Here is a 21,710-nt window from a genome sequence, read left to right on the forward strand (position 1 = left end):
ATAGACTCGCATAGAGACCTGTAGATTCGCACACAGACCCCTAGACTTGCACAGACGGCTGTAGGCTCGCATAGAGACCCATAGACTAGCACAGAGACCCGCAGACCCACACAGAGACTGGTAGACTCACACAGCGACTTGTAGACTCACACAGTGACCTGTAGACTGACACAGATACCCGTAGACTCACACAGAGACCCTTCAACTGACACAGAGACCTGTAGATTCACACAGAGATCCTTAGACTCACACAGAGACCGGTAGATTCACACAGAAAACGCTAGACTCACACTGAGACCTGTAGACTCACACAGAGACCCATAGACTCACACAGATACCCTTAGACTCACAAGGCGACCCATAGACTCACACAGAGACCCGTAGACTCACATAGAGACCCGTAGGCTCGAATAAACACCAGTAGACTCGCACAGAGCCCAGCAGACCTACATAGAGACCCGGAGACTCACACAGAGGCCTATAGATTCACACAGCGACCCAATGACTTGCCCAGTGGCCCCTAGATTCACACAGAAACCCGCCAACTCATACAGAGACCCGTAGACTCTTCGAGCGACGCTTAGACTCAAACAGAGATCCCTATACTCACACAGAGGCCCACAGACTCACACAGAGACCAGTAGACTCAAACAGAGATCTCTATACACACAGAGACCCACAGATTCACTCAGAGACCCGTAGACTCACACAAAGATCCGTCGACTCGCTTAGATATCCATAGACTCAGACAGATACCCTATAGACTCGCATAGAGACCCGTAGACTCGCACAGAGTTCCGGAGCCTCACACAGAGGCCCGTAGACACACAATGGTAGTCGGATGGGTAAATGGGTTCATGGCTGGGTGGATGGTTGAATATGTAGGTAGTTGGGTGGGTAGATGGGTTCATGGCTCAGTAGATGGGTGAATGAGTGGGAAGTTGGGTGGGTAGATGGGTTCTATGGCTCAGTAGATGAGTGAATGAGTGGGTAGTTGGGTGGGTAGATGGGTTCATGGCTGGGTGGATGGGTGAATGAGTGGGTAGTTGTGTGGGTAGATGGGTTCATGGCTGGGTAGATGGGTGAATGAGTGGGTAGTTTGGGTGGGTAAATGGGTTCATGGCTCAGTAGATGGGTGAATGAGTGGGAAGTTGGGTGGGTAGGTGGGTTCATGGCCGGGTGAATGAGTGTTTGGTTGGGTGGGTAGATGGGTTCATGGCTGGGTGGATGGGCGTGCGGGCGGGCTGAGTTGGTGGACAAGCGGACGACCCCAAACCGGTTTGGCGAGCTTCAAAACCCCCCAATGACTCCCAGCGGCGACCTCCAACACCCCCACCCCCGTCACCCACTCACCTTGGTGGTCACGATGCAGAGACAGTCCATGCTGGCCGCGGCACGTGCTCACAAAACATCTGCTCCTCCCGGCAGCAGCGGCAGCAGCGGCAGCGGTCTATCTCCCGGAGTGGCAGGCCAGCCTCGTCCCCACCCGCAAGGCCAGCAGGAGCGGCTCCTCAGTGGCTCAGGATCCCCACAACATCGCCACATGCCCAACCTCCCCGGAGGAGAGGGCCTAACGCGATCGGGGTTCGGGTGATAGGGTTTCCCCTATCCGCCGCCGTGCCACCTCCCGTCCCCCGTCACAGTTTAGCCGGGGGGCAGGGGCGGGAGATGGGGGGGTGGGGGTTTAGCGATGAGGTGGCCGGGAAAACAGTTCAGAGTTCAGTAGGACGACGCCGACGAGGAGGAAGAGGAGGAGAAGAGTCGTGTGGACTCCAAGGGATGGCGCGGGGAGCCAGAGTGGAGAAGAATGTCGATGTTGGGTGGCGTTTGTCACGGCCACAACATTGGTGTGGGTCACCCCTAGTACGCTCTCCACCCCCAGGCACGCGGGGTAAGGTCTCACCACACACAGGCTTAGACCCCAACACACACAGGGTTAGCCCCAACACACACAGAGATAGACCCCAACACACACAGGGTTAGACCCCAACACACACAGGGTTAGCCCCAACACACACAGGGATAGACCCCAACACACACAGGGTTAGACCCAACACACACAGGGTTAGACCCCAACACACACAGGGTTAGCCCCAACACACACAGGGTTAGCCCCAACACACACAGAGATAGACCCCAACACACACAGGGTTAGACCCAACACACACAGGGTTAGCCCCAACACACACAGGGATAGACCCCAACACACACAGGGTTAGACCCAACACACACAGGGTTAGACCCCAACACACACAGGGTTAGCCCCAACACACACAGGGTTAGACCCCAACACACACAGGGTTAGACCCAACACACACAGGGTTAGCCCCAACACACACAGGGATAGACCCCAACACACACAGGGGCAGACCCCAACACACACAGGGTTAGACCCCAACACACACAGGGTTAGACCCCAACACACACAGGGGCAGACCCCAACACACACAGGGTTAGACCCCAACACATACAGGGTTAGACCCCAACATACACAGGGTTAGACCCCAACATACACAGGGTTAGACCCCAACACACACAGGGTTAGACCAAACACACACAAGGTTAGACCACACCACACACAGGGTTAGCCCCAACACACACAGGGGCAGACCCCAACACACATCGGGTTAGCCCCAACACACACAGGGGCAGACCCCAACACACACAGGGTTAGACTCCAACACACAGGGTTAGACCCCAACACACACAGGGTTAGACCCCAACACACACAGGGTTTAGACCACACCACACACAGGGTTAGCCCCAACACACACAGGGTTAGACCCCAACACACACAGGGTTAGCCCCAACACACACAGGGTTAGCCCCAACACACACAGGGTTAGACCCAACACACACAGGGGCAGACCCCAACACACACAGGGTTACACCCCACCACACACAGGGTTAGACCCCAACACACACAGGGTTAGCCCCAACATGCACAGGGTTAGACCCAACACACACAGGGTTAGCCCCAACACACACAGGGTTAGACCCAACACACACAGGGTTAGACCCAACACACACAGGGTTAGACCCCAACACACAGGGTTAGCCCCAACACACACAGGGTTAGCCCCAACACACACAGGGGTCAGACCCCAACACACATAAGGCTAGACCCCAACACACACAGGATTAGACCCCACGAAACACAGGGTTACACCCCACCACACACAGGGTTAGACCCCAACACACACAGGGTTAGACCCCAACACTCACAGGGTAAGACCCCAGCACACACAGGGTTAGACCCCAACACACACAGGGTTAGACCCCAACACACACAGGGTTAGACCCCAACACACAGGGTCAGACCCCACCACACACAGGGTTAGCCCCACCACACACAGGGTTAGACCCCAACACACACAGGGTTAGCCCCAACACACACAGGGTTAGCCCCAAACACACAGGGGCAGACCCAAACACACACAGGGTTAGACCCCAACACACACAGTCTTAGGCCCACCACACACAGGGTTAGACCCCACCACACAGGGTCAGACCCCACCACACAGGGTCAGACCCCACCACACACAGGGTCAGACCCCACCATACACAGGGTTAGCCCCACCACACACAGGGTTAGACCCCACCACACACAGGGTTAGACCCAACACACACAGGGTTAGCCCCAACACACACAGGGTTAGCCCCAACACACACAGGGTTAGACCACACCACACAGGGTCAGACCCCACCACACAGGATCAGACCCCACCACACACAGGGTTAGACCCCACCACACACAGGGTTAGACCACACCACACAGTCTTAGACCCTACCACACACAGGGTTAGACCCCACCACACAGGGTCAGACCCCACTACACACAGGCCAGCCCTCACCACACACAGGTAAGGCCTCACCACGCACAGGGCAGGCCCCACCACACACACGGACTCCCCCCGGGTTCACATGGAGCTCACGGTAGACTGGCTCGCGAGGCCTCTGCCTTCAGCAGTGCCCATCCACCTTTGTCTTTCTCCCTCTCTCTGGGCCCCTCTCCAGTCAGGATTCCAGGAGAGATGATTCCGCCTCCGCTGCTGCTCCTGATGATGATGATTATTACGTCTGCTGTCCTTTCTCTCCTCTTCCTCTTATCCCCGTGGCTGTCCTGGTCACCGTCTCTTCCTCTCTCTCTCTCTGAGGAGGAGGAGTAGGTGGAGGCTTTGTTCGCGAGACGAGGCCTCGTGGTTTTTTTTACAATTTTCTTCAGATCCACGGCGCGCAGACAACGGTGACGACTCCGTCGGGAGCGACTTCTTCCCTCCTCCTGGAGGGACGCATTCCCCGCACCCCGTCGTGTCGACTCACCTGACGGACCGCTCTCGGCTAGCGGACGTTACCCGATGATCCAACGCACACAGATAAAGATCCCCCGGATAGCCTCCTCCTCTTCCTCCTCCTTCACCTCCGCCGCCTGCCGCTGTCGCGTTGGTGATTCCGTTCAGGCGGAACCCGTCTCTCGCGGTCCCATCTCCTGCTCGCCGACACGTAGCGTCATCATTGTTCGTGTCGCTGTCTCAGCCTCCCGTTGAATCTCGTTGCTCTCGCTCGCTCGCTCTCTCTCTCTCTCGGGCTCTCTCGCTTTTGTGGCACGGAGGGAGAGTGAACGCAGCAGGCGAGTGACGGTAAGATCTCACGCTCGCTCTCTCCGCCTCTCTCCGCCTCTCTCTCCTCTCTCTGTGTCTCTATCTCTACCCCACCCCCCACCCCGTTCCCTGTCACCCACTTCCGATGTGCTCACACACACGAGGACGACGATTAATAAGGGAATCACACACACACATAGACACACCGACACACACACCGAATCGCCGACACACACACACCAACACACACACAGAAACACACACAGACACACACCGAATCGCCGACAAACACACACACACACACACCGACACACACACACCCCGACACACACACCCACAGACACTGAGTCAAAGACACACACCGACAAACACAGACACCCCCCCACACACACACACACGCCGACACACACACCGAATCGCCGACACACACACCGACACCCACACCGACACACACGCCGACACACACACCGAATCGCCGACACACACACTGACACCCACACCGACACACACACACACCGACACACACACACACCGACACACACACACACCGACACACACACACACACCGACACACACACCGACACACCGACACACAAACACAGACACACACCGACACCCACACACACACACAGACACACACAGACACACACACACAGACACAGACACACACACAGACACACACACACAGACACACACACACAGACACACCGACAAACACAAAGATCCCCCTTATAGCCTTAACAGACCGTTGGGGCAAGTGCTGTTAGCGAGTGACACCTATGACGGCCGGTATGGCCCGCGAGGGAGTAGGTGGCCATCACACCGGGGTACTGTACTCATTTAAGGCTGAGTCGACCTAGGGGAGGCCCGGGACCGGTTCAGACAATCGTCACCGGTGTTGGCCTCGTGAGTGGGATTCGAACTCGCTTCGCCGGGGGGTTCGTGGCCCAGCGTAGCGCTGGCCGCCACGACACCGCTCCGCTCCACTCCCCACGGGGTTGGTGGAGGGAGTGAGGGAGGGGAGAGAGGGGAAGACGTGAGGGAAGGAGTTGAGTGAGGGAATGAATGGTGGAACGAGCGAGTGAATGAGGAAGAGAGTCGACTCAGGGTGGCGCTGTCCAATCTCTAGGCGGGTGCTGAAGTCCGCCCAGGAGTTTCCACGGCCTGGTATCGAACCCAGGTGGTGTGGTGCGTCGAACGATTCCTCTGACCGGGAATAGGGAATGCCCTCTCCTTCCCTGGGCCGCGCCTAGGTGGACTCAGCCTCAAATGAGTACCTGGTGCCGTATGAAACCTGTGTCTTTGTGTCTTGAATTGGGTTTATGTCGCTGTGTTGTCTCTACCTATAGTTGTGTACCTGGGTGCCTCTAAGTGTGCGCTACGGTGCCCTCTCTGTGCGCCTGACAACTTGTATCATGCTAATTTGTGTACCATTGTCTCTGATTCCCAGCCCCTCCCCCCCCCGCCCCCATCTCTAGCTATTTAAAGCCTAGGCACAGAGTTGCTTCACCTCTTAACTGTGTGCGTGTCTCCCCCCATAGGTCTCTCTACGGTATGTATTCCAACACTATCTTAAATGTCACACTTAACTTATAATTTAACAATCTTTGAAATAGCGTATTCAACAAGACCATGCGTTAATTGTGTTTTAACCGACCGTCTGTGTTGCTTTATACAGTTTCCAAATTTTGCTAAACCCTGTTTGATTTAGTGTGATGCTTCGTCTCTCACTATCCCCTGCTATATCTGTGTTAATTCCCTCTACTTAAGGTCTGTATATATATCTGCGTTTATGTGTTTCCTCTACCTGATGATGATTGCTTGTGTTGCAATCGAAACGTCGTATATTATATAATTTTATTTTTTTCTTATTTCTACGTGACTTTACCGAAAAAAACAAAGATTAATTCCTGCAGTAACGAAAGCACCAAATCTAGTTTTTACCTGGTGCGGTGTTTCGTTAACATCGCCACTCGGGAAACAAATACGGCCAAGCGTGGGGTTGGCCACCCTACTCCCTCGCGTGCCGTGGCTGCCTTCATAGGTGCTGCTTACTCGCTAACGGCACTTGCTCCTACAGGCCGCTCACGGCTATACGGGGGACCTTTGTCTTTGCGCTGCACGGACAGACGCAGTACTCTGTGCTCGCACGACTCAAACAAAGATCCCCCATATAGCCTTAACAGACTGTAGGGGCAAGTGCTGTTAGCGAGCACCTATGAAGGCCAGAACGGTACACGAGGGGGGTGGGTGGCCAGCAGCACGCCCGACCGCCTTTGTCTCCCTAGTGGCGATGTTTACACACCGCACCAGGTACTCATTTGAGGCTGAGTCGACCTAGGGGAGGCCCGGGACCGGTTCAGATAATCGTCACTGGTGTTGGCCGTGAGCGGGAATCGAACCCGGGTTGCCAGGTTAATAGCGCAGTGCGCTAACCGCTACACCACCGCTCCCCGACTCACACACACACACACGGACGCACACACGCACGCACGCACACGCACACACGTACCACATGCACCCCACCCCCACCCCGTGTAGCCTTTAACAGATTAAATCTTGACTTAAAGCTTTCGTCACTGCAGGAATTCATATTATTTGGGTCTTTCGGTAAAAAATCACGAAGTTTCGATCGCAACACGAGCATTCGCCTTCAGGTGAAAAAACAAAACGTAGTGATTTTTATTTTTGTAAATTTTTCTGTCTACGTGGCTTTACCGACAGACCGAAAGAATATGAATACTTTAACAGATTGTTGGGGCAAGTGCTGTTAGTTGCCGCCGCACTGCGCCCGGCCGCCTTTGTCTTTCCAGTGTTACACACGCCGCACGGGTTGGTAGTGTACTCAAGATTGTCGTGTCCGATGTGAGGGGGGATCGATCTGGCTGGGGTTGTAGTGCAGCGTGTTAACCGCTGCGCCACCGCTCCACGTGTGCGTGTGTCTGTGCTTGTGTAAAACAGACAAAGATTCCCCCGTGTAGCCTTAACAGACTGTAGGGGCAAGTGCTGTTAGCGAGCACCTATGAAGGCTGGAACGGCACACGAAGGGGTGAGTGGCCAGCACCACGCCTTTGTCTCCCGCGTGGCGATGTTTACACATCGCACCAGGTACTCATTGGAGGCTGAGTCGACCTAGGAGAGGCCCAGCACCTGAACAGATAATCGTCACCAATGTTGGCCGTGAGCGGGAATCGAACTTGGGTAGCCGGGTTCATAGCGCACCGCGCTAACCGCTACACTACCGCTAACACACACACAGGCACACACACAGACAGACACACAGACACACACGTGTTATACCCCAACACGAGCGATGTTAACCGTAAATACGGTAACCGGTTTTAGAAACTCTTAACGGCTCAGAAAGTCAGGTGCCCTGTAAACGATTCAGAGTGGAATGTCACTCGTGGCTGTGTTGATTTTGCACGCGGGCGTACAAACCGCACGGCGGCAGGCCTAAGCCACCACGCGGTTACATTAACCCTTCTGTCTCAGTTAACAACAACAAAGCTAAAGGCGCTTGCTTTCATTTGCTCTACGCGTCGCTGTGTTGTGTGTGCTACAAACCGGTTTTAACCGTTTTTTACGCCGTTTACCGGTCACGCAAATAAAAGAATGTAACCGCCCGAGAACCATCGCACAACACAGCCTGCAGTGACTGGAGCAGATAAAGGCGCAGCCCCGCAATAGCCGGAGAAGTCACCACCACAGTCACTGGATCAGGTAAAGGCGCAGCCCTGCAAAAAAGCCTCAGAAATCTTCCACTTATTCAGGGTCAAGAAGAAGTCAGTGCCCAACGGAGAGGTCATCCGGTTTGGGGGCGGGGTCAACCAGGGCCGCCACAGTGCCAGATGTTAACTACCTCGCCTGGCATGCAGGAGGTTATGGGTTCGATCCCGACCCTGACGATGCCTGCTGTATATTTAGAGTCTGCGTGTCTCTCTCTCTCTCATCATCATCATCATCACGGTGGCTATGAGATGTTTACTACCTCGCCTGGAATGCAGGAGGTTGTGGGTTTGATCCCGACCCTGACGATGCCTGCTATATATTTAAAGTCTGCGTGTCTCTATTTCATCATCATCACCGTGGCTATGAGATGTTTACTACCTCGCCTGGTATACAGGAGGCCGTGGGTTCGATCCAGACCCTGACGATGCCTGCTGCTGCTGTATTTTTGGAGTCTGCGTGTCGCCCCGTGGTCGCGTGGATTTTTCTCCGAGTCCTCCGATTTTTTTCTCTCCACATTTAGAAACAACACGCGTCTAGAGTAGTTGGCTACTGATAAATATTTTCACGTGATGATAAGCCACTTGGTCGAGCTATCATTTGCGATAGCAAGATCGCTTCTAAAAAAAAGCTACATAGCTCAGTGGACCTTACCTGCTATAATATTTTTCTTTGGTTTAGTTTGAGTTTACTTTAACCAGACTTGATCACAGTGCACGGAGCTCGCAGATCCGTGAAATATCTAGACACAGTCCCCATCATCGGTGAGCTACTCCGGCAGGCAAGGAGGCTGCGTCGGCTGGGTCATGTAGCCCGCATACCCAGCCACCGCATGCCCAAACAGCTTCTCTTTAGCCGGATAGAGGGTGCTCAACGGACGCGGTTTCGGACTGAAGAAGAGATGGACTGATTGGAGAGTTTGGGGCGGTGAGTGAGTGGCACGGGCTACAGAAGAGATGGACTGTTGTGATACAGTAGGATGTGGGGGTTGAGTAGACTTGATGACCGGTACCAGTGGTGTCAAGATCGGCCTCTGTGGAGGAGGAGGCTCGTGAAGGACGCTGCTGGGCAGTTGGAAGCAGTCGCCCTCCAGCAACAACGGCAGGCGGATGAAAGAAGCTCACAACAACGAAAATTAATAATTCCGTTAATTCACGCATGAATTCACTCAATCATGTCCTCGCTCATCTCAAACACTGATTCATTCAATCACTCATGCACTCACTAATTATTTCACTCGTTCACAATGAGCTCGGATGGAGGGGAAACAACCCTCTGATCTGCCATCGGCGACCTGAGCTACACGCGCCGCGTCCGCCCGGGCCACGGAACAGATTCCAGTTGCAAGTCGCCGCAAATTTGCATACAAAGTTGAACTCGACTCCCTAAAAAGTTGAATACAACTCCATACATTGTCGGGCACAACCCCCGGACAAAGCTTAAATCAACTCCCTACAAAGTTTAATACAACTTCGTACAAAGCTGAACGCAACCTCCGGACAAAGTTGAACACAACTCCCTACAAAGTTGAATGCAACTCCGGACACAAATGGAACGCAACCTCCGCACAACATTGAGCGCGACACAGCTCCCTACAAAGTTGAACGCAACGCCCCCTAACTCGCATGCACAGTTGCACGTGACCTGATGCGACGTTGAACTCGGTTGAACGCGAGTCGCCGCTACTTTCAGCTCACTGCCCGTCCGCCCAGCCCGACTTGCACACCGAAAAATTGCATCTGGCGGTCGTCGCTTCGGGAGCGAGTTAGCGCGTTTGGTGGCCTCTCGTGGCTCCTGCTGGGCGCTGCAACATCCACGTGGGGGAGGGAGACGTAGCGCAGCGTCCATGGCGCTGCGTCGGGCTATCATTTCAGCTCAGTTTCAGTTTTATTTATTAGGTGTAGCCCCTGTGAGCCGTTTCGGTTCTTGACTCCGGTGCAACCGCAACAAGCAAAAAGCATGAACAAGGAACATCTTAAAGTGACTACGCGCAACAGAAAAATCCAGGATATCAACGCCGTGTAGCAAAAATCCCAGTGGGATGCAAGTCAAACAATAGCAACCACAAGACAATTTAGATCAAAGTTATCAGTCTAACTCTGTACTACAACAAACAAATATGGCTAAACCAAGAAACGTTTAGCCGTATGTCTTTGTTGCGGTAGTCAGGTCGCTTCTGAAAAGTAAAAAAGAAATAGCTATGCAGGAAGCTCAGTGGGTCTTATCTCGTCGAATAAACAATCGTTTAGTGCGTGCATCAACTTTGGCCCCGCATGCCTTGCAGGCTGGCTGTGTACTGCCATCTAGCGCAAGGGGGGGGAGGGGTGGGCACATCACAGCCCTACCCATCAAGGTCTAAGAACCCGAACAAGGTCAACACCTCCTCGCCGCCGCCACTGGACTCGACTTCCCATGAGCTCCATCACTTCTGGGATTGACTGATGCTGCTGCTGTTACCCATCCCAGAGTCTCAACACCCAGATCCGGGGATCGTTGCTGCTGCTACTGCTGCTGATGTCACCCATCCCACAGTCTCGCCACTCAGACGCAGAGGCTATCTGCTGTTACTACTGTCACCCATTCTGTAATCTAAACTAAACTATACATTTGATTTATTTTAGAGGTATCGCTGCATAGCGATACTACAGGAAGCGAGGCCTGGGCATGACGCGTCACGGCTACAGAAGAGATGGTGATGGACGATGGTCGAGACGGGTGACGGAGTAGCAGCCAGGGAATGGAATCGCGGGGGGGGGGGGGGGCGCGGGGGGGGGTTCCGAGTTGGCCGTCCATCGCAGAGACGAAGCGATACGATCGCTGGACTGCGTGCGGGAAGGCTACGGCGTGTGGGGGTGACTTCATCCAGAAGTGGATATTGGCTCAGATCCTGCAATTATCACATCAGGGCTCTACGACACGTTCGTGACATAGCCAACACGGCTGCTGTGGCGTGTAGCCTAAGTAGTATGGTCAAGGTCCGTTCATTGCAACTCACCATTCTACGGGACGTCTGGCAAGAAAAAAACAGAATGAAACCATTAGCAAGCTGCGGCGTGTACAACATTGTCTGGGCACGTGGTCGTGACGGGAGGGTACTGCAAGCTTCCCATCGTGTCCGTCCAGCGCTCGAAGAGATGACATTGGTTTCCTGTTTTGAAGGAGCGAATACATTGCTGTGAGCTCGCCCTCATGGCAACACAGAGGCCTCGATGCAAATGACCCACAACACCTTGCTGATCTCAAGGAGTATATATATATTTATAAATACTTTACCGAAAGAACCAAAGAGTATGGATTCCTGCAGTCACGAAAGCTTCAAATCAAGATGAAGTATTAAACCATCATCACGGGAACGCCCCGTCGCCCTCGTAGGCGTGATTTTTTCGGCTCGGCCATCGAACACCGCATCGGGCGCTTATGCGGCCGTCTGGAACTATCTGCCTTCCGCTACGAGGAAGCCACTGGAGCTATGCGTTTCTAAATCGTCTGAATTGAAAACGCATTTCTTTAAAACTGCTTGTTGGTGTTGTTGTTGTTGTTTAGGGGTTTTTTTTCTGGCAACACAACTGAAACATTTTTTTACAAGGATTCATGTCTGCATTAACCACCATAATTGCAATCAAAATTCAAACAAAAAACACACTGATAATGTATGCATTGTCCTTGAATCTGATTGGTCCACACCAGAGACAGCTTTCTTAAGAGCCTCGTCTCAATTTGGTGCTAGACCAGATGACACCTTTGGCGTCATCTGCCAGAAAAAAGGGGAAAAATCCTAATATTATATTTTGGTACTGGCAAAGGAGGTCCAATTATGTTGTTGTTTAGTTTGTTGTTCTTCCCGCGGAACTGCGATGAGCGGTGTAATAATAAACCTAGTTGTCATGGTTATGCATTACAATGTAACTAGAATTGTTCTCGTGATTCTGCAGCCTCCGATTAGCACGGTTGGCGACGTACGGTGCGAAAGAAGTTCAGCACACCTATATACGACAATGATAATGATCTCGATGAAAATCGAAGCGATGGCACCGGCGGGGGATCTCTCCACGCGCGCTCTCCTCTCAACCTGTTAAGCGAGCGCTTAGCCCCCCCCGCCCGCAACCCACCTCTTATTGATCCCCTGCCCCTTCACCCCCCGCCCGCCACCCGGCCTCCACCACCCCCGTAGCTCGAGAGGCGCCCAGCGCCCAGCTGGCTCGCACGTGGCGTCGTGGCGCGCCCGGCTCGGACGAGCGATCCGTGCGTGCCGCGCCTCTCGCTCGCATAGGGGGAGAGCAGAAGTTGTCGGTGGGGGGTTGGGGGTCATTGAGGGGGTAGATAGAGAGACGGGGAGGGGGTAGTGGAGGTGTAGGGGGTCTAAGAGAGAACGAGAGAGTGGGGGGGGGGGGGTACCCCTAAGACGCACGGGCTCCCGGTGCTCCGGGTCCCTTTGTGGCTCAGCGTGTGAGCAGGAGGGCTGATGGGGGGCGGGGGGGGGGTCTAGTAAATCACGGCACACACCACACGCTACACACTACACACCACACATTACACACTACACGCTACACACCACACACTACACACCACACACCACACACTACACACCACACACTACACACTACACACCACACACTACACACTACACGCTACACACCACACACTACACGCTACACGCTACACACCACACACGCTACACACCACACACTACATACCACACGCTACACACCACACACTACACACCACACACTACACGCTACACACCACACACCACACACTACACACTACACACCACACACTACACACCACACACCACACACTACACACCACACACTACAGACTACACACCACACACCACACACTACACACCACACACCACACACTACACACCACACACTACACGCCACACACCGCACACCACACACTACACACTACACACCACACACTACACACCACACACCACACACTACACACCACACACTACACACTCCACTCCACACACTACACACCACACACACCACACCACACACTACACACCGCACACAACACACTACACACCACACGCTACACACCACACACTACACACCACACACTACACACCACACACCACATAATACACACCACACACTACACACCACACACTACACACTACACGCTACACACCACACACTACACACGCTACACGCTTCACACCACACACTACACACCACACACCGCACACCACACACTACACACTACACACCACACACTACACACCACACACCACACACTACACACCACACACTACACACTCCACTCCACACACTACACACCACACACACCACACCACACACTACACACCGCACACAACACACTACACACCACACGCTACACACCACACACTACACACCACACACTACACACCACACACCACATAATACACACCACACACTACACACCACACACTACACACACTACACACTACACACCACACACTACACACCACACACTACACACCGCACACCACACACCACATACTACACACCACACACTACACACCACACACTACACACTACACACCACACACTACACACCACACACTACACACCACACACTACACACCGCACACCACACACTACACACCACACGCTACACACCACACACTACACACCACACACTACACACCACACCACATAATACACACCACACGCTACACACTACACACTACACACCACACACTACACACCACACACTACACACCGCACACCGCACACCACACACCACATACTACACACCACACACTACACACCACACACCGCACACCGCACAGCACACGCCGCACACCACACACCACACACTACACACTACACACCACACACTACACACCACACACTACACACCACACACTACACACCACACACTACACACCACACACTACACACCACACACTACACACCACACACCACACACTACACACCACACACTACACACTACACACCACACACCACACACTACACACTACACACCACACACTACACACCACACACTACACACCACACACCACACACCACACACCACACACTACACACTACACACCACACACTACACACACTACACACTACACACCGCACACCACAGACCACACACTACACACCACACACTACACACCACACACTACGCACCACACACCACACACCACACGCTACACACCACACACCACACACTACACACTACACGCCACACGATACACACCACACACCACACACTACACACCACACACCACACACTACACACCACAAACCACACACTACACACCACACACTACACACCACACATCACACACCACACACTACACACTACACACCACACACCACACACCACACACTACACACCACACACTACACACTACACACCACACACTACACACCACACACTACACACCACACACTACACACCACACACCACACACTACACACCACACACTACACACCACACACTTCACACCACACACTACACACTACACACCACACACTACACACTACACACCACACACCACACACTACACACCACACACTACACACCACACACCACACACCACACACTACACACCACACACTATACACCACACAGCACACGCTACACACCACACACCACACACTACACACCACACACCACACACCACACACTACACACCACACACCACACACCACACGCTACACACCACACACCACACACCACACACTACACACCACACACTACACACCACACACCACACACTACACACCACACACTACACACTACACACCACACACTTCACACCACACACTACACACCACACACCACACGCTACACACCACACACAACACACCACACACCACACACTACACACCACACACTACACACCACACACTACACACCACCCACCACACACCACACACTACACACCACACACTACACACTACACACCACACACTTCACACCACACACTACACACTACACACCACACACCACACACTACACACTACACACCACACACTACACACCACACACTACACACCACACACTACACACCACACACCACACACCACACACTACACACCACACACTACACACTACACACCACACACTTCACACCACACACTACACACTACACACCACACACCACACACTACACACTACACACCACACACCACACACTACACACCACACACTACACACCACACACCACACACCACACACTACACACTACACACCACACACTATACACCACACAGCACACGCTACACACCACACACCACACACTACACACCACACACCACACACTACACACCACACACCACACACCACACGCTACACACCACACACCACACACCACACACTACACACCACACACTACACACCACACACCACACACTACACACCACACACTACACACTACACACCACACACTTCACACCACACACTACACACCACACACCACACGCTACACACCACACACAACACACCACACACCACACACTACACACCACACACCACACACCACACACTACACACCACCCACCACACACCACACACTACACACCACACACTACACACTACACACCACACACTTCACACCACACACTACACACTACACACCACACACCACACACTACACACTACACACCACACACCACACACTACACACCACACACTACACACCACACACTACACACCACACACCACACACTACACACTACACACCACACACCACACACTACACACCACACACCACACACTACACACCACACACCACACACCACACGCTACACACCACACACCACACACCACACACTACACACCACACACCACACACCACACACTACACACCACACGCTACACACCACACACCACACACTACACACCACACACTACACACCACACACCACACACCACACACTACACACCACACACCACACACCACACACCACACACCACACGCCACACGCTACACACCACACACCACACACTACACACCACACACTACACACCACACACCACACACCACACACTACACACCACACACTACACACCACACACTACACACCACACACCACACGCTACACACCACACACCACACACTACACACTACATACCACACGCTACACACCACACACCACACACTACACACCACACACCACACACTACACACCACACACTACACACCACACACCACACACTACACACTACACACCACACGCCACACACCACACACTACACACCACACACTACACACCACACACTACACAGACGAGCTCGTGGAACGAGACTCCCCCCCGCTACCCCCGAAAGTCGCTGGCGAACTGAAACAGAGAAAAACGTCCTCCCTCATCCATCATCGGTGCCGCGCGCGCGGAAATTTAAGAGGCATGCGAGGAGGTTGGGGGGGGAGGTTGTTTAGAAGAGGTGTGGGGGGTATAGAGGAGGTGTGGGGGGTATAGAGGAGGTGTGGGGGGTATAAAGGAGGTGTGGGGTTATAGAGGATGTGTCGGGGTATAGAGGAGGTGTGGGGGGTATAGAGGAGGTGTGGGGGTATTGAGGAGGTGTGGGGGGTATAGAGGAGGTGTGGAGGGTATAGAGGAGGTGTGGGGGGTATAAAGGAGGTGTGGGGTTATTGAGGAGGTGTGGGGGGTATAGAGGAGGTGTGGAGGTTATAGAGGTAGGGTCTTGTTGATGGTGGTGGAGGTGATGGTGGTTGTGATGTTGGTGGTGATGGTGGAGGTGATGGTGGTGGAGGTCATGGTGGAGATGGTGGAGGTGATAGTGGCGGTGATGGTGGTTATTGTGGTGGTGATGTTGGTGGTGATGGTGATGGTGGTGGTGGGGGCGGTGGTGGAGGCGGTGGAGGTGAGGGCGGTGGTGGAGATGGTGGAGTGGTGATGGTTTTAAGGATGCCGCCACATTTTTGTGCAACTTTTTGGGGCTCGGTGGTCAAAACTGACGACTGCAAAACCAATAGCAACGAGTTACACGCGTTCAGCTCTTGAGCTAGTGGTCTGGACAAGGCTGAGAGCAGATTGCACGCGCAATGACGTTGGTTCCACCACTGTACAATCGCCAGGCAGCCCTTCATCCAAGGATCCCACTGGTGCAAGTGCACCCTTGCATTTGCCCATTGGGATCGAAGTTATCATCGTGAGCCATGGTCTATCCACTGCTCGATGAACCCCTCCTTGCTGCGCCCAGTCCAGCGATCGTATCGCTCCATCTCTGCCATGGACGTTCATCTCGGAACACCGCCACCCCCACCACCCCCCAACTCGGGTCGACAGGTTCGTAGCGCGGCGCGCTAACCGCTGCGCCACCGCTCCACCACTGCGTAGACACACACACATACACGCACCGACTTGCACACACACCATACGTAACACACACGTATGCACACACACCGTACGTAAGACACACATACGCACACACACGTACTCACACACACTGTACATACACACACGTGCGTAAACACACCATACGTAACAAAGACAAAAAGACAAAGATCCCCCGTATAGCCTTAACAGACTGTAGGGGCAAGTGCTGTTAGCGAGCACCTATAAAGGCCGGCACGGCACACGAAGGGGTGGGTGGCCAACACCACGCCCGGCCGCCTTTGTCTCCCTCGTAGCGATGTTTACATACTGCACCAGGTACTCATTTCAGGCTGAATCGACCTAGGCGAGGCCCAGGACCGGTTCAGATAATCGAACCCGGGTCGCCAGGTTCATAGCGCAGCGCGCTAACCGCTACACTACCGCTCCCCACAACCGTACCTTACACACAGACGTACACACTTCGTACGTACACACACGGTACGCACACACACGTACTCACACACAGTACACACACACACACGTATGCAACACAAATACGTAACACATGTACGTAACACACGTACACAGACAGTAAGCACAAACACATCGCACACACACGCACAGCATAAGCACACAAACACCATAAACACACACACACACCACACACACCGCACACACACACACCGCACACACCACACACACCACACACACCGCACACACACAACGACAACGGCCATTCGCCACTAAGTGGCGGTGACGTCACCACAGCGCTTGTGCCAGGCCATGTGCACCTTGAGGCCACGTGAAGTGTCGAACGCCCGCTCGCAGGAGGTCACGGGGCAGACCCAAGTGCCACGGGTCGACTGACTGAGATGACTGAGATGAGTGGCTGATGCACCACCGTGCCCCCTACTGTGCCAACCTGCTGTGCTTTAGCCACCCGGCGCTCCGCTCGTTGTTGTGAGCGTCGCTCCTCCGCGCTCCGTTGTTGTTGGAGGGCCACTGCCTCCAACTGCCCAGAAGCGTCCTTAACGAGTCTCCTCCACAGAGGCCGATCTTGACACCGCTGGTACCAGTCATCGGCAAGTCCACTCAGCTCCACGTCCTCCTGTACCACATCACTCCATCTCTTCTCTTGCCCGTGCCGCGCCCGTCTAGCCCCCTCGATCCGGCCGAACAAAAGCTGTTTTGGCATGCGGTGGCGGGCATGCGGGCTACATGACCCAGCCAACGCAGCCTTGCCTGCCGGAGGAGCTCACTGATGGGACCTTGCCCAGATCTTTCAAGGATTTGTGAGCTCCTCACACAATCCAGCCTGGTTAACCCCAGGATGGATCGTATGCAGGCCAACCTAAATGTTTACAACCGGCGAAGATGCTCCATTAAGGGGGTCCACGTTTCGCAAGCGTAGAGAAGGGAGGGAATGACCGTGGCCAAGAAGACCTGAAGTTTAGTGCGGAGCGACAGACCAGGTAGCTTTCACACAGCGTTACGCAACCGATGAAAAGATATTGCCGCTCGACTGATTCGGAGTGAGACCTCTGCTTTTAAACTAGAGCCGGTCATAAGCACACTGCCCAGGTATGGGAAACTCTCCACTCTCTCCACAACTGCCCCATCACCGATTGGGAGTTGTGGGGGTGGAGTGTTTGATGGTACAAAATACCCAGGTAGGTGCTTAGTTTTGGTGGGGCTGATGGTAAGGCCCCATCTCTTAGTGGAACGCTCCAGTCTTAGCAGCAGAATCTCCAACTCCTCCTCTGAATGAGCAGCTATAACCAAATCATCGGCATACATAACGTGGTTGAGCAATAGGGAGCCATCTCTTGACCGCACCCGGGCATCGATCAGCCTCCCATTATATCTGTGCCAAATGGAGATTCCCCCGGTACAGCTATTGAAGGCTTCACGAACTACGTGGTCAAAATAGATGTTAAATAATGTGGGAGCCAGAGCACACACACACCGCACACACACACACCGCACACACACACACCGCACACTACACACACACCGCACACACACACCGCACACACACACACCACACACACACACACCGCACACACACACACACCGCACACACACACACCGCGCCCACCACACACACTACACACACACCGCACACACACACCGCACACACACACACCACACACACCATACACACACACCGCACACACACACACACACCACACACACTACACACACACACACCACACACACTACACACACACACCGCACACACACACACCGCACACACCACACACACCATACACACACTACACACACACACCACACACACACACCACACACACCACACACACACCATACACACACCATACGCTCGCACGTGCTCCACTCGCATCCCGCTCACGGCCTTCGCCACGCGTGTTGCCGCACCGCGACGAATCTCGCTCACTCCGTCACACTCACGGCGCAATTAATGAATTAACGCATTTACTAATTAATTGATTGCACACCACGCAAAGACTTCACAGTAAACGGGGGGTGGGGGTGAGGGGGGTGTAGTGGGTGGGGGGCTGAGAAGGTTGATGGTGGTGGTGAACATTCGATTAGCACGGTTGTCTACGTAGGGTGAGAAAGTTTAACATACACACACACACGGTGATGGGGAGGGGTATGCGGGGTAAGCGATGTGTGGGGGTTGGGTGAAGAGAGAAGTGATGGGGGTCGTGGTTGTCTTGGTTACGCAATAATTATCTGAGGAGGTGGAGGAGGAGGTGGAGGAGGAGGTGGAGAGGGAGGAAGAGGGGAGGATTGAGAGACACATCCACCCTGACTCACCCTCACGCCTCACTCACCCTCATGCCTCACTCACCCTCACCCCTCACTCACCCTCACCCCTCACTCCCCCTCATCCCTCACTCACCCTCATGCCTCACTCACCCCCATGCCTCACTCACCCTCATCCCTCACTCACCCTCATGCCTCACTCACCCTCATGCCTCACTCACCCTCATGCCTCACTCACCCTCACCCCTCACTCACCCTCACCCCTCACTCCCCCTCATCCCTCACTCACCCTCATGCCTCACTCACCCCCATGCCTCACTCACCCTCATCCCTCACTCACCCTCATGCCTCACTCACCCTCATCTCTCACTCACCCTCATCCCTCACTCACCCTCATCCCTCACTCACCCTCATCCCTCACTCACCCTCATGTCTCACTCACCCCCATCTCTCACTCACCCTCATCCCTCACTCACCCTCATCCCTCACTCACCCTCATCCCTCACTCACCCTCATGCCTCACTCACCCTCATGTCTCACTCACCCCCATCCCTCACTCACCCTCATCTCTCACTCACCCTCATCCCTCACTCACCCTCATGCCTCACTCACCCTCATCTCTCACTCACCCTCATGTCTCACTCACCCTCACCCCTCACTCACCCTCATCCCTCACTCACCCCCATGCCTCACTCACCCCCATGCCTCACTCACCCTCATCCCTCACTCACCCTCATGGCTCACTCACCCCCATCTCTCACTCACCCTCATCCCTCACTCACCCTCATCCCTCACTCACCCTCATGCCTCACTCACCCTCATGTCTCACTCACCCCCATCCCTCACTCACCCTCATCTCTCACTCACCCTCATCCCTCACTCACCCTCATGCCTCACTCACCCTCATCTCTCACTCACCCTCATGTCTCACTCACCCTCACCCCTCACTCACCCTCATCCCTCACTCACCCCCATGCCTCACTCACCCCCATGCCTCACGCACCCTCACCCCTCACTCACCCTCATCCCTCACTCACCCTCATCCCTCACTCACCCTCATGCCTCACTCACCCTCATGTCTCACTCACCCCCATCCCTCACTCACCCTCATCTCTCACTCGCCCTCATCCCTCACTCACCCTCATGCCTCACTCACCCTCATCCCTCACTCACCCTCATGTCTCACTCACCCCCATCTCTCACTCACCCTCATCCCTCACTCACCCTCATGCCTCACTCACCCTCATCCCTCACTCACCCTCATGGCTCACTCACCCCCATCTCTCACTCACCCTCATCCCTCACTCACGCCCATGCCTCACTCACCCTC

At 54.2% G+C, this 21,710-nt stretch overlaps 1 protein-coding gene across 1 annotated transcript in view; it reads right to left on the reverse strand.

The window, feature by feature from the left end:
• The window catches only part of LOC116954417 (disks large homolog 1-like), a 157,061-nt gene extending 152,382 nt beyond the window's left edge, over positions 1-4,679 (reverse strand). The window contains exon 1 of the mRNA XM_032974911.2: positions 1,354-4,679. Coding sequence (XP_032830802.1) covers positions 1,354-1,383 — 30 coding nt within the window. The 5' untranslated portion in view covers positions 1,384-4,679. The remainder of the gene's footprint in view (positions 1-1,353) is intronic.
• Between the last annotated feature and the right edge of the window lie 17,031 nt (positions 4,680-21,710).

The sequence above is a fragment of the Petromyzon marinus genome, chromosome 55 (assembly GCF_048934315.1).
Source record: "Petromyzon marinus isolate PM22_M1 ecotype Great Lakes invasive population chromosome 55, UKy_Petmar_22M1.pri1.0, whole genome shotgun sequence".
NCBI lineage: Eukaryota > Metazoa > Chordata > Hyperoartia > Petromyzontiformes > Petromyzontidae > Petromyzon > Petromyzon marinus.